General features: G+C 36.5%; 1 protein-coding gene across 5 annotated transcripts in view; it reads left to right on the top strand.

Moving 5' to 3' along the window:
- LOC132116997 (rho GTPase-activating protein 24-like) overlaps window positions 1–18,230 on the top strand; it is an 84,928-nt gene that overhangs the window by 60,428 nt on the left and 6,270 nt on the right. For 3 of the 5 annotated variants that reach the window (XM_059525962.1, XM_059525963.1, XM_059525966.1), the window contains 2 exons: window positions 11,950–12,072; window positions 16,699–16,906. In XM_059525962.1, the coding sequence (XP_059381945.1) occupies window positions 11,950–12,072; window positions 16,699–16,906 (331 nt within the window). Of the gene's footprint in view, window positions 1–3,960; window positions 4,132–11,949; window positions 12,073–14,472; window positions 15,935–16,698; window positions 16,907–18,230 lie in introns of those variants that run through there. The other 2 variants (XM_059525964.1, XM_059525965.1) reach the window with 2 other exon arrangements.

Below are 18,230 nucleotides of genomic sequence, written 5' to 3'. Positions count from 1 at the left end.
GATATTATTAAAAAAATTATAATATAAATGTTCAATCATTTTATCAAGTCTAGTGTGATTCATTTTAAGAAAAGCAATTTTCTTTCCCCAAAAAAGGAGAAAATAAATCCCAAAGCCATTATTAAGTTTACATAAACCGAGGGAGTTTATGCCTCATAACTGCTAGAGCAAAAATGGATGCACTGACTCTCTCAGTCATCCATAATAAAAAAGCACAGATTCAAATGCATTGCATGCTAATCAAGTGCTGGATTTATTCCATGACTTTCTAAAATGTAGTTTCCAAATGACTGTTATCTTCTGAAAGCTGCTTGGGCAGTTGGACAGGAAATCCATCAAACTCCCGTCAATTATGTTTCATATTTATCACGACGGTGAGTCCAAATCTCTGCGTTATTCGGTTTCGTCAGCTATCGTAAGAAGAGGATTCACTGCGATCAAACTATAAGCTTTCCAGATCACAACCAGATTTATTTACATACTGTAATTAAATGCAATTATAATTAGACGTACTACACGCAGTATGCAATTAAAATTGTTTTATGTGCTTTGACTAATGTAGACGTGTTTATTACGTAAGCCCTGACATGGGCTGTAAATCCAAGTTAAGATTATTTGGCCCGAACACAACAGACTGTTTGTGAGTTTGTCTAATCCTTCATTCCATGAAGGTCACGATCTGCAACTGCAGTAGCTAAAATCTAATGACGTAATGCTGAATAATCTATTGTGATATGATATCGGTATGACTGCTACAAGAATTGATTCAGTGTGTCGCTGAACTCAGAGTGCAACTTTCCACGCAACAGCATCAATCATTCATGCCACATTAGCTCTAGGAGACAGAGTTCGTCCCTTAGAGCTCGTAAGCACTTCTGTAGACTTGGAAAGAAAGAGCAGAGAAGGTGAAATATGTTTTGTTTGCAGGAGTCATGGAAGCATGGCTTGCAGTTCAATGGAACATACTAGGAAGTGACTGTAAACAATCCGCCTCATTCTTTTGCCACAGCAACAGAGGTGATTCCCTGACAACAGACAACAGTATCAAGCAACCCCCTGCAGAACTATATTAAAGTCTGTACACATCCTAACATTACTGCTTGAATCAAGAAGGACCATTCACCGTTGGACTCATATGCTAATTTTAGCCAATCATCATATACTGTATATTAGTGTTAAAAAAATCTATGTTTTGGGTTCGAATTATTTAATATTTGTGCGAACAGGAGAACTTCACATTGCAATTGGTTCTTAACCACGTTCTAATTTGAATGAATCTGGAGTGTTTAAACGAGCATGTGCACTAGGTTAGTCATTTGCATGAAACACGCCCAACCGTTTATAAATTGAGTTCAATTAAAAAGTTTTCTGTGTTTGTGATTCCTGTGCATTTATGTTGATGTGCAGCATTAAAAAGTCAAAATACAAGTGTGCATTTGATTTAGCCAGAGCTAAAAGTGGCTTAAAAGATGCTTAAGTGGATGGCGCTTCAGAAAGCTTGTTTTTTTTTTTTTTTTTTTTAAAGCAAGGTTCTCTTTATTTATTTATTTGGGTTTTTTGTACATTTTTTTAGAATGGTGTTACAAACGAAAGTAGTGTATGGTAAAAGTTAAAAATGTCCATCTAATGCATATATACATAGAGAAAGAATGGAAAAGTACTGCAGTAGTGCGGAATGGGAAAAGCTCTTTGAGTTGTGAATGTATCCTTTTCCTCTCCATTGTTTCTATCTTAGTCAATATAATGGGTTGTAAGACTTTTTTCATGACACGGTCATCAGATCAGATCAAAAACCATTTCTAAAACAGGAAGCAATAAATCACTTTCATGATAATCAAAGTTAGAAGGCATGATTGTGACACTTTGATTTTGAACTTTGCAGCATTACACTATCTAGCCCCGCCCATAGCGAAATCCCATTGGTCGAAAGTCTTCTTATGTGGCTGTATACATTAATAAACAACAAATTGGTTGTAAATGTGTGGACTAGTAAAGGTCTCCCTTTTGATTCATGACTGTATTTGCATGTTGACTATTTGCATGCTGGTGGTCACCAAAAAATACACGCAGAGCAGCACATCTTGGCCCATCCTGGATGTTATGGAGAAGTAAACAGGAAGAAACTGGAGAAATTAGGTCACTGGGTTTGTTGCAATAAAGGAAGGCAAGTCACTTCTTCCTGGTACTCATGTCTGTAAAGGATATATGGGAACTTTGTTGTCTCTTCTCTGAGAAAAGAGAGAAAAAGAGAGAAGACAATGCACAATAGAAACTCTTTCGGGAGTCAAAGTGTGTTTGCATAACAATCCGTTCACACAGTGCAGCCTGCGAATGCCTTCGGACAGCTGTGTGGAAAAAGCTTCCTAAACTCCACGGACATCTGAATAAAGGCCTTCAGTTGATTATGTCAGTGCAGTTGGTGTTAAACCCACAAGCATGCATGACAGACCTTAGTTCTGAAATCTACTATCTTCACCATCTTGAAGATCTCATTTAATTTAATGAGATGAATAAGCGTTTGTCTGGGTCAGTGATGAGTGTAAGTGACTTACTGGAGAGACACATGGCATGCACAGACCCGCTGTTCAAGGGGGAAAAATATTGGTAATCGGTTTACTCATGGTGAATGCAAAGATAAGTAAGATCAGAAATACTGGAGCAGTTGTTCAGGACATCCTGAGGAAGGAGGGTGTGCATTTCTAAATCAGGGAAACGGGAAGAATGCAGGGAATGCTGTATAGATGACTGAACAGGGAGTCAGCCAAGACAGATAGCACTTGGGTGTGTGTGTTTGTGTGTGTGTGTGTGTGTGTGTGTGTGTGTGTGTGTCTGTGTGTGTGTGTGTGTGTGTGTGTGTCAGGAGGTCAAGATGACTAGGCTAGACAGTGTTTTTTATGATTTGCATCTTGAAAAGAAATATATGCTCAATTTAACTAATTTCTAGAATGTAATAAGTTAACATTTTCCCTTATACTGTACACATTTACTTTGGCAAGTATAGTTACCTTTTTTTTCTTTACAGGAGGGCTAGTAAGCTTTTAATATTCCCATCATTTTATTGTATGGATAAAACATTAACCCACCAATAATAGTCAAAACATATGACAAAAAAAGAATTAATGTCTATAAATGCAAAATAGACATTTTTGTTTGTCTCTGCAAAAAAAAAAAAAGAAAAAAATGCCAATTCTAAGTAATTCTAAATAATAATTCTAAATAAAATAAAATAAAAACTGAAACTGAAATCCACTTAAATAAAATGCCATTAAATAGAAATAAAATAACAAAATAAAATAACAAAATGAAATGATAAAATGAAACAAACCAAACCAAAATGTAATAATAAGATCAAACTGAAATGCAAAATGACATCACAAATAGTCAACAACATTCATTGCAAATTAAAATTAAAATGCAAAAATCAAATCAAATAAAATTACATGAAATTACAAAATGACAGACGAAATCAAATTAAATTTTAAAATAACACACACACAAATTGGTATTATAAATATTAAACATAAATAAATAAAATTCTAAAATTATATAAAATTACATAAAATGAAAGACATACAATAAAACAACAAAAATTTTCTCATGTGTGATGTCATCACACTGGGAATTATCACTTAAACAGCATATTATCAGCATATATAAACAAAAATATGACCTATGTAACCCAACTCAAATTAGCTTTATTTGTACGTACATGTAATTTAAAAAAATCTTTAGCCCAGTCTTTCTTACGAAGAACACAAAGCTAAGAAGAAGACAAGTTAGATTGCTGTTGTATTCCCCTAAAAATACAAAGTTTTTAAAAGGTAAGCCTTTATATCCAACGATATGAAATAAATGCAAAAAACTAAAAGAACAACAGCGTCCTCCATTCACACTCATCAGCGTATATGACGTCACGCATCTGTAAACGCCAAACAAACAGCGTAGTGGCACCGAGCGCGTGAGGGGAGGGACTGACACAGACAGCGCTCTGCTAATCCTATTGTGTCTCGCGCAGCCGGTGCGCGAGGTGCTGCTGTGCGGATCAGTGTGAAACATTAGTGGGATTTATTTCTGCAGTACTCTGAGTCCATACGCATGTAACAACCACCCGCAACTGGATGCCAAAAAAGGGTTAGTATTCTGTAGTGTTGTCGTGTTTTGTGGTTTCATTTTGTAGCGCGCAAAATCTGAGACTGGAACTGTTGCGTGTGAGATTTTACAGAGATTGTAAACAAGACTGGACTGAAATCGCAGATGTGGACGTTGAAATGTAGAGTTTTATACGGAACGTGTTTGTACTTGCGTTCAAAAAACAGAGGCAACGCAAGGGTCTAGGAACGCGTTTAAAAAGTTGAACTAGGCTATTTGTAACCCTCTACCTCAGCATTACTAAAGCAATGTTATAGAAATTATTAATTTTAATATTATACAATAGAATTGATCTCATCACCGTAAAATGTATGAATAACTTCACTATTTATGGGGAAATTGGTCTTGGCACCCTGCGTGCAAACTGTTTTTTTTTTAGGGTTTATTTAAAAAATATATATTTTTTGTTGTTAGTTTTATATTTAATTGTTTTATGTTGCATTTATGTTATTTAGTTCATGTTTACTGCATTAATGTAGTGTGATGTGGTGAAGCTGTTTGTGTGGGTAACCCTGCTCTATATAGTATTTAAAATGTTATTGACTCTTGTTGGTGAACTTGAAGTCATCATGTGGCTTTCCATTGTGCCACGTGTGATTATCAACTCAGTTTACACAGATTTTAATAACTCAAATATGCAATGTATATTAACATTATATAATGTACAGGCATATTGTACAGTTAGGAACTGTGAAATACAGAGTGACCAAATTAAATACATGACAAGGTGGATGTTTAATAATGACTACTCATTGCATCCATTGTGCAATAGAGGGTTAACCCTTAAAATTAAAAATGATCACAGATACATTTCAAGAATGCATCCTGGACCCTGTTCTGTGTGAGTAGCCTAGATTTATTATGTCAGTGTGACGTTATCTTGACAGATGTTGAAAATGAAGTATCTTTTTTTTGTCTTTCTGGGATGTTTTAGGATTTGTGCACATGATAGATTATTCCATATGTGAGAATTCCATAAGAGCAGCACACACTGATAAACACACTTAGCGCGACAGGAATGTGTGTCTATGGCTCATTCTCTTGTTGTTTATTACACACACACACACATACACATACACATACAGCTCATGGTTCTTGCTAGGGCTATACATTAAACTAGGTAAACCTTCTCTCCAGTAGTTAAACATACTGTCAGAGGGCTTTCTATATAGAAATATACTGCTTTATGTGGTATATGTTTACTTAGTGTTATATCTGTATATGAATTCCTAGTTAAAGGAATAGTTTTTCCAAAAATGATGATTTGCTGAAAGTGTACTCACCTTCAGGTCATCCAGGATATAGATGAATTTGTTTCATTGTACTACATTTATAGAAATGTGTCATTACATCACTTGCAGTGAATGGGTGCCATCAGGATCAGAGTCCAAACAACTGATTAAAAACATCACAATAATCCACAAATAATCCACATGACTCAAATCCAACATTTAGCATTTTGTGAAGCAGAAAGCTGTGCGTTTGTAAGAAACAAATCCATCAAGATGATTTCAACTTCAGACCATTACTAAGATATGAGTAAATCTAGACATTATATAAGTCATCTAGTCTGAATCAGGAAAAAATATGCACAGATCAAGCACAGTTTACAAGAGAATATAGTCCAAAGTAGTTCTAAACAAATATGTCAGTGGATTTTGATATGAAAAGACAACAGGTTTTGGACTATTTCACTGCAGGAAGCTTTATTGTGGATTCGTATTTTGGCCAGAAACAATGATTTAAAGTTATAAAGCCTTAATGATGGTTTTGTTTCTTAAAAAACAAGCTTATCACCTCACAAGACATTGAGTGATGAACTGGAGTGTGAATTATAGTGATGTTTTTATCAGCCGTTTTAGCTCTCATTCTGACGGCACTAGAGATCGACCGATATGGGTTTTTCTATAGCCGATGCCGATGTTTAGAGGTCAGGGTCAGCCGATGGCCGATATGTGCTGCCGATTTTTAGGGCCGATATCTTGAAGTTTTCCCCTTCATTTGCATGCAAAAATGAAACACTAATAATAAGTGGATGCACAACATTTCTAAACTTATCATCATTTATTGAGCACTGACTTGAACCATCTCTCGAAACTTAATTTTGTGCACTGCACGGTATTAAAATAAAAAATTTATCCAAAGTTAACCAAACAAAATCAATAAACTGACCAAGTCTTAAATATATAAAACAGGTAATATATATATATATATATATATATATATATATATATATATATATATATATATATATATATAAATATATATATATATATATATATTAGGGATGGGACGATAACCGGTTTTATTGATAACCGTGATAAAATGTGCTGAAGGTTAGTAATATCGTTTAAAAATGAATTATCATTAAAACCGTGTTTGATTATCGCGGTTTTAATAACTCACTATTAAATCATGTCCAGCCAGCAACAGTCTGACGCAAGCGCAGCGCACAATGGTTTTTTGTTTTTTTTCGAGAAGTAATGGCGAAAGTCAGTGACTTTTCTATGCTTTTCTATGCTTCTACACTTTTCATTGTAAGGAAGGAAATGCCACAGAATTTAATCTTTCTTTAAATTAAGTGCATAGAGTTGCTTGTTTTATTAGTTGTTTGTTGATTATTAAATATAAAACTTGCTGAAATGTTTTCAGTGTGAGCATCAACTATTTTTGAACACTTTCATCTCGTTTCAACAAAACCGTGATAATATTGATAATCGTGATAATTTTAGTCACTATAATCGTGATATTAAATTTTCATACCGTCCCATCCCTAATATATATATATATATATTGTGTTTGGTATAAATGACACAGAACATCTAAAGTGCATTCTAATTTCAAACTTACATCACAGTCTGTTCATTATTAAAATAAAGTACAGTCAACCAAACATTTAATAGGTTACACTGGTCAGTTTAAATAGACCGTAGTATACCGGTCCACTCTGCTGTTATTCCAAGGACGTTTTTGCTCATGTGTAGAGGATGATCTTTATCGTCTAGTTTACATTAAATAAATAAAAAATATTATAGTTTAACATTCAGATACATTGCGAATATGGAAACATTTGGATATGTGCAGAACGAGACGTGAGCAATAACCTCCAAATACATCTAGCCAAACCCGCGCTCGCTCGTCCTCATATAGATCGGATCATTTTTCGGATCAGCAAAAAAAAAAAAAAAAAGGCCAAGACAAATGGCCAAATGGCCATACGTTTTGTCTTTTTTTATTAACATTAAATTATTAAATTAAAATATATGAAATCAACTTAAAGTGCACATAATATCTTCTTTTTAACACAATAGCCGGACTTCTCATCTCCCAGTGTGCTGTGATGAAGTGAGCAGTTATCGTCACAGAGCTCTCCGTCCCCCTGGACGTCCACCCGTCTGTCGTGAGCGCAACAGAGGATGCTCGGCATAGTTCATCCACAACTGTTTTCTTCTCCTGTTCATAAAGATCTGGCACAATATTTTCACTGTAACATCTTTCCTCATCATTATATCTGACAGGGAATACAAAATGAACCGGCCGTTCAAGCTCCTCCATTCCTCCGCTCGCCATGACCACTGAGTGTGGACTAAACATGCGCAACTTTTTTTTTTTTTATAAATCAATCCGCGGGTCACGTGTGTGACGAACCGAAGATATTGATCCGATCGGATCACGGATCAATGATGATCCGTTGCACCACTACTATAATGTGTCATTTGAAAACATTGCAGATGCGTTTTGACTACCTTTATCTCCCAGGACTGCTGTTGAATCTTCCAAAAGTTTTGGCTTGGGGTGCTTCACATGCAGTGGCAGCAGCAGCACTTTCCACCGCACCAATAACACGGGGCTGCCCGCCGACGTGCCTGACTTTAAATCGGCGCTACTAAACACGGATATCGGTCGATGCCGATATATTAAAAAAATGACAAATATCGGCCCGATATATCGGCCGACCGATATATCAGTCGACTCCTAGACGGCACCCATTCACTGCAGAGGATCCTTTGGTGAGCAAGTGTTAAAATTAAAAATATCTCCAAATCTGTTTCAATGAAGAAAAAATCTCATCTAAATCTTGAATGGTCTGGGGGTGTGTCTGGAAAAACACTCACACCAAAAAGCACGGATGATGCAATATTTGGCAATGTAATGTAATGATGTTATTTTAAATGTAATTAGCACTTGCATTTGCATATTAGCCTTATTTATTGAAGATCGCTGGAGTTGATCTGTCAGCGGTGACATCGTGCTTGGCACATTATGGTTTGCTAACTGGCTCAGCCCTGCCCTGGTCATGAAGATGGGTGATTGTTGAATGCTCAGCGGGCACAAAGGCCTCTCGTTAGCCTCCTAAATGTGTGTGAACTGGCACTGGGATCAATGGCAGCAGGCTTGTGAAAGGCTAGTTCATAATGAACCCTTGAGAGAAGCCAAAAGATGGATGGTGAGCTCAGAACTTTTAAGCTTCTGTTTACAATTGGGAAAAGGTTGCTGGTCCTAGAATAACATAAATGGGTCACCTCTATCTATACTCATGGGAAAAGTCTAGCTTAAAGGGCCACATTAATGTTAATGTACAGCCAGGTAATGGAGGGGAGGGTAGAGTGTGTGGGTCATAGATCGTTAAGTTCATTTGGAGAGGAAGGTAATCTATTAGAGTATCTGTGTGTAGTTAGAGCAGGGTCAGGGGTCTCTAGAGAGAACTAGAGTGCTGGTTAGTTGTGGTTTTATTGGGTAAAATGATTTAAAAGTGAACCGTGGGACTATTCTAGATTAGAACGTCTTGTTTTGTGAATGGCATCCTGCCCTTTGAACCAAACTAAAGACTTTTGTTGCAGAACTGCTCATTTTGAGGTCTGTGGTGGTGAAACCTGTGCTATTTTTTTCACTTGTTTACCATTTCAATCTATTCTAATCCATACAGTGAAAGTGAGTGGGGATGGTTGCTTTTGACCTCCAAAAATGTCAACAAAAGCATGATAGAAATAGTTTAAACACATTTGATGATATATATACATCTTTAGAAAGATGTATTATTATGAACTACAGTACATTACTGTTCAGAAGTCTTTTTTTATATTAATAAGCTTAAGGCATGATTTTTAGTAAGCGTTGTTTAGTATCTACCATTTTCACTTAACTAAAAGGGATTTTTATTTTCAGATTTATATTACCTTTCAAAAGTTTGAAGTTTTCAAGATTTTTCTTTAAGAAATGAATATTTTATTAAGGTAGGATGCATTAAATTGATCAAAAGGAATTTACAATGTTATAATAAATGCTGTTCATTTGAACTTTCAAAGATCCAATAAGACCAAATTATTAAGCAGCACAGCTGTTTTCAACACTGCAATTAATAAGAAATCTTCTTGAGCAGCAAATCAGCATATTAGGATGGTTTCTGAGCGATCATTTGACACTGAAGACTTGAGTAATGATGCTTAAAAATCAGCTCTGCATCACAGGAATAAATTACATTTTAAAATATATTCAAATAGAAAATAGTTATTTTAAATTGCAATAATATTTCACAGTGTTACTATTTTTACTGTATTTTAAACATAAAAGACGTCTTTCAAAAAACATAAGATCTTAAAAAATATTTATATAAATGTTTATATATATATACAGTATTGACATTTTAACCTGCATTGCCAATTTGAGCTAAAATTCACTTTAAAATTTATAATCATGCTCTTTAACAACTGAATTTTAGAAATGGATACATTTTTTTTTTTTTTTTTTACAAATCTGAATGTTTTAATGAATTGCATGATTTTATGTGAAGTGCAAGTGTGGCTGTCATTTCTAGCAGCTGTACATTGCAGTTAAGATGACTCATTCATTCTTTCTCTCTCTCTCTCTCTCTCTGAAACAGGTGCTGTGTTAATTGGTAAACAGTCATTGTTTACTGCCAGATAGGCTCATTTATGATTCATTTAGCTTCGTCTTGGTCATCAGACAGTCTGTTCAGGCCTCTTGTGTGAGTGTGCATGTGTTGTTATATGTGCTGAAGCGATAGGAAGACAAGACCGCAGCAGATGGTCTATAAACTGTCCTCGAGCCGGACCCCTGTCGAGTCTGCCCTTTGTTGCACGCATGCATTCCTATGTGAGCGGGTCGGTGCATATGCCATGACACTTTAGTCTTGGCTTAGGTTGCTGTTATCTTACCCTCCATTCATCTCCAGCCTCAGGTGGTGGGCTGCAGCTCAGCATTCCAGCTTTTGTCTCCTTCATTTCCATTTGTAAAACAGGTGTGGATGCCGAAACACTAGCACAAGTTTCTGAAATGTAAATTAGATGTTTGTTGATTTTTCCGATTTTTTTTTTGTATGGTTCTATTTGTTGTTTTAGTTAAAGAAAATGCCTCTATTATGTCATATAAACAACTGTATCATAACCAAGCCCATTTATGTGTGGAGTAACTCTTACAAAAGGCCTATTTAAGTCTATTTAAGATGGCAATACACCAATTTTGGTGCATGAAACCTTACAAAAAGTACAAAATATGGGCTGTTGCGTTTGCTTAAATGGTTTTTTGCTCCAATATTCCATTGCCATGTTTAATTCACCTCAGTATGCAAACTTATCCTAGAACCAGTAATACAGAGTTTGTAAATTGAACACCTTGTTTGGCTACCCAGATGAAGGCAAACAATCATTTTTTCATAAATGAAATGAATGCAAATCTAAAAGGCATTTAAGCTGAAGCACCAAGTTTCCAAATCTGACAAAAAAAAGGTTGTGCTTGAAAGCTTTTTCCGAATGATCAACTGCTCCGTTTCGAGGGGTGCCGTGGAGAAATCAATGGAATCACCGCTGCCGTTGTTGTTCCTTCAATGATTTCCATCTGCTTTGCTTCTCGACAGTCCATAAATACATTTTTAATGGTTGACAAACTGATCTCGTTGCAGAAGAAAATCAATGATCAAGACAGCGAGAGTCCCCAGAGAACTACACGAATGAATACACTGAATAATTTAGTCTTTCACACTAATCATATCTCCATTAACTCTTAAAACTTTCCCTCAGTGTAGGGACGGGACACATTGGACAGGCTTTTAAAGACTCCATCCTTATGGATGAGAGGCAAGATATATCCGGTATTGATCTGCCTTTTGTTTTGTTTTTCTGTGTATGTGTGTGTCCTATTTATTTGCTTAAACCATTTGAATCAACACTGTTGCAATAAATATTTCAGTTAAAATCTAAAGATGTTTTAAAGCTTATGTTCCCTGAATGACATTTTATTCTAAAAACCTGTCAAAAAATTACCATTAAAGTGTTCATTTCAATTTCATGAGCCAGCTCAAATGGCCCATGCATGCTATTCTCACAAACAAGACAGAAACTTCATTCCCCAACAAACTAAACATGTGACGTCTCAAGCCCAGAACCCTTCCCAGATGTCAACACACCTGTGCATTTGTAAATAAAGGCTTTGAGTCGAGGGTTAATGACAGATCACAGAAGTGTCATTGAGGTTTAGTATACAAAGGCATGTTCTGCCACTCATCTTTAATGACCGAGACCTAATTGGCTGTTGACAAGTGGTTTGCAGAAGTGTCTAGGAGTGAGCAAATAACTCCAGTTGTTATAGTTGTTATAAAGGAAGGTTTCGCAGACTAAAAGAAGTAAAGAAAGCTCAAGCTATTTTCACAATTGAAAGTGTGTATGTGAATAATGGCTTTTGAAATGATATTTTGATATTCGTGTTAAATGTTACTGTGTTTTTACATGGAAGAACAAAAAACCCAACAAACTTCTGACCATTATTTCAATGCTCTTTCTGTAGGGGGCGACAGGGAGCGAATGACATCCAACCATGAGACATATCTACTTATGGCCAGCACACAGAATGACATGGAGGACTGGGTGAAGAGCATCCGCAGGGTGATATGGGCTCCGTTTGGAGGGGGTGAGCTTTCTGCAACCAGTTTGTCAGAATAAGTCATTGTTGGTTAATGGATATAAACAGACTGGTCACAGTTTAACTTTGCTTTACTTGCACAGCTTTAGCTTTGCTATATATTATACTACAAGGGCGTAGTTTTGGTTTGGACTTTGGGGAAGTTGAAGTGTGAACTGTTTTAGTCAAATTTCGGGTCATGCTCACTCATAAAGCTTATTTATTTGTTTGTTTGCTTATATAGGCCTTATATATGTATGTATGTATGAAAAAAAAAGAAAAAAGAAATCAGAATTTCTAAAATTCTAAACGTTTAAAACGTTTCTGAACTTGCACCAACCTCATTAAACCGCCCACTTTCTGGGGTCAGTTAAGAGGTTTGCTCACCAGCCTGCAAGAATGACTCATCCTTGCATGGCCATCTGAATGATCCCACTCTGTGTGGGCAGAAATCATCCATTCACAGGAATAAGCTCATGTAGTCCAGCCAGAGTTGAAGGCACAAAACCATGTGATACAGACTGAGTGCATTAAACTTTGAGAGGCATGTTGTGGAATTTACAACGTGTCCTACATCAACTTTACCTGCTGTGTTTGGCTTTTCTTGAAGTATTTTTTGCTTGTTAACACAGTTAAATTACTCAAAAGTTACTTTACACAGTCATTTGTAATATCTAGGGCCAGCATAGTGCTTTTTGTGTTGCTTGGTTTGTAGTCTTGGTCTTACAACCTTTAAATATTTCTCTGTGATATATATATATATATATATATATATATATATATATATCTATATCTCATGTTTACATATGTGTAGCCAAAAGAATTAGGATTCCTCAGGAATGTATCTTTTGTTCACATTTGTAGTTGAGAAAGTGACATTACCTACCACAGTCAGCTGATTTACCCCATAGGTCAAAGGTCACTGAGTCGAAGAGTGTATAATATCCCACTGTAGGGGTCCTGTGGTGTTCACGACCACCCAGTTGCAGTGCATGCCTGTTCCAGTCTCTTCTCCTTGACCTTCGACATCTCCGTCTCAGATTTGATATGAGCATGTGTGTGCAGCTGCAAGAAGCTGATCATTCATTAGGCCACAGACGTTTAGAATCCCTTTAAGACGTTATTCGATTTTGACTTGTTATTTTGCTGTGTGATCACACTTCTGTCAAAGATTTTATCAGCTTTCAGCAATGACATATAAGTGTTTTCTTTGTAGTTAATGAAGTATTGACTGTCTGAAGCTGACCCTTCCAGTCTGATCCAAGAGAAATCACATATTCTTTAAAAAGTTCAGTTCGACTAAAGATGCAGTGTCAAGAAACGCATCTGTCCTCACAGAAGACGCAATGCTGCACAGGAAAAGCCAGATGTGTGGACCAATTAGAGCTTCCCAGCACGATGTCATGAAAATACAAGAAATTGTTACGACTAGTTAGGACTAAAATTTGTGAGAATAGGCTTCTAGGTCTGGTTAAGGATTTTTTTTTTTTCAGTCTCACGCAGTGTTGTTGTCTCAAAAATTGTTTTCTGCAATTGAAATAAATCTGAAATAAAATAAATGACGCATTGAATTTCAAATTTTAACAATCTTAAATGAAAAATAGAAAAGTTGAAGCACTTAAAAAAAAACTGAAATGACAAAAATTAAGTTATAAATAAATATTGAAATCTAATAATCTAATAATAAAAAACATTACTAAAACTTAAATTAAACAATTTTAAAAAAAGCTATTTCGGAACTCAATTAATAAATACTAAAATAGACTAGTTTAGTGCTATATTTAGTGTTTAAAAAAAAAAAAAATTATCAAACCTTTTCAGCTCATTCTGGCCAAGAACTGCAATTTTTAGACAAAAGAAAGAGTCTCTCTGAAAAATTGACATGTAAAGCCATTTTTAACATGCTATTCATGAGTTTATCTGAAAGAGTAATTGACCACTGGTGGAAAAGCATGTTTGTTTTGTGATGACTTCACAAAAAATAAAAAATATGTCCTTCCTGTGAAATAAAGCAAAGTAGAAGATGAAAACCTCTCACACGTTAAACCCAGCCAATCAGATTTGAGCTTCTTAGGTCAAGAAAATTACTTCCACTTTTGTATGCAATGTGTTATACAGTTTGCAGCTCCTATATGGCTTCTGACTGTGAGAATCTATTACAGGCTTTTTAATGAAGTCATAATTTGCTGCTGTTGGCATGTCTATTCTTTGTGAACTTAAAAACATCTAGAGCTCATTTAAATGCGCATTTACTGTACTTGTTTTCTTGTTTGAGTTTTTAATCCTGGTCTGAAGGTTTAGACAAAGAATATTCATTCATTCAGAATTTATGTTTTTATTCTTTATTCAAGAAGATTAAAACAATCTTTCTGCATATAATCTTTTCCGCCAGTGAACTGGAAGACCTAGGCTGTGAGTGATTCGCCCACGGCCGAGTGCCGTTGTTCAAACATCCACAAAAACACGGCGGTGTGAACGGCAGGAATGAGGGCCAAAGGCTGGGAACAGCCACAACAGATGATTACACAGCTAAGAGCTTAGCAGCTTTTTAACACTAACCTTAGGGGACGGAGGGGAGGGGTAGTTTTGGCCCCGTCGTACTCTCTGCTATGAAGTACAGGTCAGGTCTGAGCTTTGGATCGATGGAGCAGTTCGTCTCCTCCCCTTTAAATCCAAACCTCCTTAAAGAAGGGAACGGACTCCACTTTCAGACGTACAGGAGTAGAGGACAGAGAATATACAGGAATGGCTTCTGGGCAATCTGATGAATCAGTGGATGAAAAGGAGACAAGATGAGATGAAGAGAAGGGATCAGAGGATAGAAGAGAAGACCAAAGAAACTGCAAGAGCTCAAAGGGTACGAGGCTGTAACGAGGGACAAAAAGAATTGAGGAAAAAATGAAGAGACTGCCTCAAAGGTCTGAAATGAGGAAGGAAGATCTAAAAGGTGCAAGACTGTAATGAGAGAAGAAGATACGTAGTTTGCAAGGAGAGCCGTTCTGAAAGCTCCTCGTATTTGATATTTTGTAGGATAAGAGCCTTGCAGCAGCACAAAGAGTACTCTGTGTGAATACATGAGGTTGGCAGAAAAGCTCTGGACAGCTTGAAGACGGCGTGAAGTCGAGTGTGTGTGTGTGTGTGTGTCCAGTGTTGTTAATTGACTGCCATAGCAAACAGGGACAGCAAAGTCATGTGAAAGTCAGAAGAAAAGCTCAACCAAAATGAGATATTAAATCCCTGAGGATTCACAGACAGGAGATCCAGGCTTGAGAAACCAGAGTGTAAACCAGGTGAACTTACTGAAGGGAGAGAAACCATCAGGAGATTACGTTTGGCTGGATTCCTCACAAACTCTTTCCATGGGAAACAAGACTCTCTTGCAAGAGCTTCTGGATAAATCATTAAAGAATTGAAGCCAAGCGAATGTCTACATTCAGTTTTTTCTGCTTAGGTTCCTGTGTTTTAGGCAGATCACCATCTCACACCTGTGTGGTCACCATTAATAACAGACATCGCCTGTCCAGAGATGCATCATAGGAAACTTCTGTGTTTATTCATCCAGAAAGAGTTGTATATAGAAAACTAAAACCATTGACGCAAGTCAAGTACTTTTTCTTCATTAGTTTGAGATCCAGTTGCGATCCAGCTATGGAAGTTCCCAAAGCTTTTTCCCCAAGACTGTCAGTGGAGGAAAATAATATTTTGGATGATTTTTCAGCAGTAGTGTGATTGTAGGCCACTTTGGACTAATTGTTGAAGATGCTCAGAGGCAGACACTTTGGATGCACCTTCTTGCATCCCTTATTTTACTACAGTTTCATGCACAGAAGTGTCTTTCGTAAAATAAAAAGTTGCATCAGCTTCAAACATGGTGAGTCGGACTTGAAAGAAAATGTGAAATATTGTTTTTTCACATCTGTCCAACCTCTTTTTCCCCTCCATCAGCTCAGGCAGGAAGAAGGCGGCAAAACCCTTCCTGTCTTCTAGGCTTAGTTGAATTTGTACCATCTCGTACCACATGTCTGCGTCCGGAGACCTGGAAAGCGCACCGATCCAAAGCTTCCAGGAAGTCTGGGCTAATCCCCGCTCATATGCATGCCACATGTGAATCACGCTTGTTTTCAGCCCGACTGATGCAGACAAAAGAACAGGGAAGGAGAGGAAGTGTGTGATTTTCTTCTCAGGGAACGTGACATGAAAGAATAGCTTAAATCATGCTTCTTTAGCAGCTCTCTCCTCACTTTTCCCCCTACATATAGGAATAGAGGAATCAATTGTTTTTCAACATGGAGTTTAAACTTGAGTTAAAACAATTTTGTAAGGCTGTAAAAGATTTGTCAGATAGCTCTTCTTACTTTTCATAACGGTAGCCTACCTAAAATATTAAATAAAATGTAACAATTAGCACCAAAAATATTCACAGATATAACAATTAGCACCAAAAATATTCACACATATATTTAGGTCCGTCAATAAAATACAATAAAAAAATAAAATATCATTTTAACATTTTAAAATAAAATAAAGTAAAAAATTCTCAGCAGGTGTGTGTCTCAAAATTCTTGTGTAAATTCATCAGAATGTTCCTAAATATTAGCTTATCTGATCCTCATGAACTATGGGTTTTTGTTTCAGGAATCTTCGGTCAGAAGTTGGAAGAGACTGTTCGATATGAACGTCGTTATGGCAATAAGATGGCACCAATGCTGGTGGAGCAGTGCGTGGACTTCATCCGTCATTGGGGTCTACGAGAAGAAGGGCTCTTCCGTCTGCCTGGACAAGCCAACCTCGTCAAAGAGCTTCAGGATGCTTTCGACTGTGGAGAGAAGCCGTCATTTGATTGGTACTTGCACTTACTAACTGCACTTTCTGTTAGGAATGTGAAAGGAATCTGCATGAATACAAACAGACACAACTTTAAATCATCTAAACAAGATTGTCTGTATTATCTCTTTTGCCTTCCTTATCATCTCTCTCCATGAATTTTTTTATTTTATTAATTAAATAATCCAGAGAAAAAAAAATCACGGTTTATACAAAATATTAAGCGCAAAAGTTTTCAACATTGATAATAAAAAACGTGATATGAGCAGCAAATCAGCATATTAGAATAATTTCTGAAGGATCATGTGACACTGAAGACTGGAACAATGGAACAAGTACTTTACATTGTAAAATTATATTACAATATAAAGTCTTTTACTGTATTTGTTTAATCAATTAAATGCAGCCATGTGGAGCATACGATACTTATTTTAAAAAATGTGAATGCAGACTAAGTCATTTTTGATGTGTGAACACGTCTACTAAATGTGTGAATGTAAATGAAATCTAGCAAAGAAATACCATCTCATTAATGCCTGAATTGAGTCCTCATTAAATCCAAGTTTACTCTGGCTCCAGTGAAAAATCAAAGCGAAAAGATGCAGTTGACAGTGACAGCTCTGTTTAGAGCCTCTGAAACATGTTCGACATACTTTCACTTTATATTAAAACTCATAAGAGTGCCATCTTTTGGTAAAAATAGATTTGTTTTCTTCTCAGATGCCTGGCATTACAATGAAGCAGAATCTAAATCTGGAATATTCACCCAAGAATTCACATTTATACATTAACGACAAATTCATCCTTTTTTAACACCTCCAGGTTTTTAATTTAGTCTTTTTCTCATTTACATGTTTCTCTCTGTGCAGTTTTCCAAATGGACTACTTACCATTTAGTAGATTTCGCCTGAAAGTGCAGTTATGTTGTCCATTTTAAGCTAATGTCCCTTCTCATTACCCTAAAATGTAGATGCTGGATACTTTCTCTCTCTGAAAACGCTTTCTCTGCACTTCCACAATACCAAATGCTGCAGATAACACCAGCAGCTGCTTCCCCGGTTTATTAACAATCTGCAAATTTAGCGACGGCTGTCAGGGCTCCACAATCACTTTGTCGTGAAGAGACATGGCAGGGAAGGCACGCTGAATATTTATCACCGTTCATATTTGGCTCTCACTGGTGTCTGAAGCAAGGTGATAATTATTAAGGGTCAATACTCAGCATTTGCATGTGACGGTTACATTATACACATGCTTGCTATTCCTGTCCAGCCCACCCGGGAAGAGTCGATGAATCCAGCTCGTTACGGGATTGTCACAAGCCCAAATCCTCTATGGGATCA

Source organism: Carassius carassius, chromosome 36, assembly GCF_963082965.1.
Source record: "Carassius carassius chromosome 36, fCarCar2.1, whole genome shotgun sequence".
NCBI lineage: Eukaryota > Metazoa > Chordata > Actinopteri > Cypriniformes > Cyprinidae > Carassius > Carassius carassius.
This window is presented reverse-complemented; position numbering and strand designations above follow the sequence as displayed.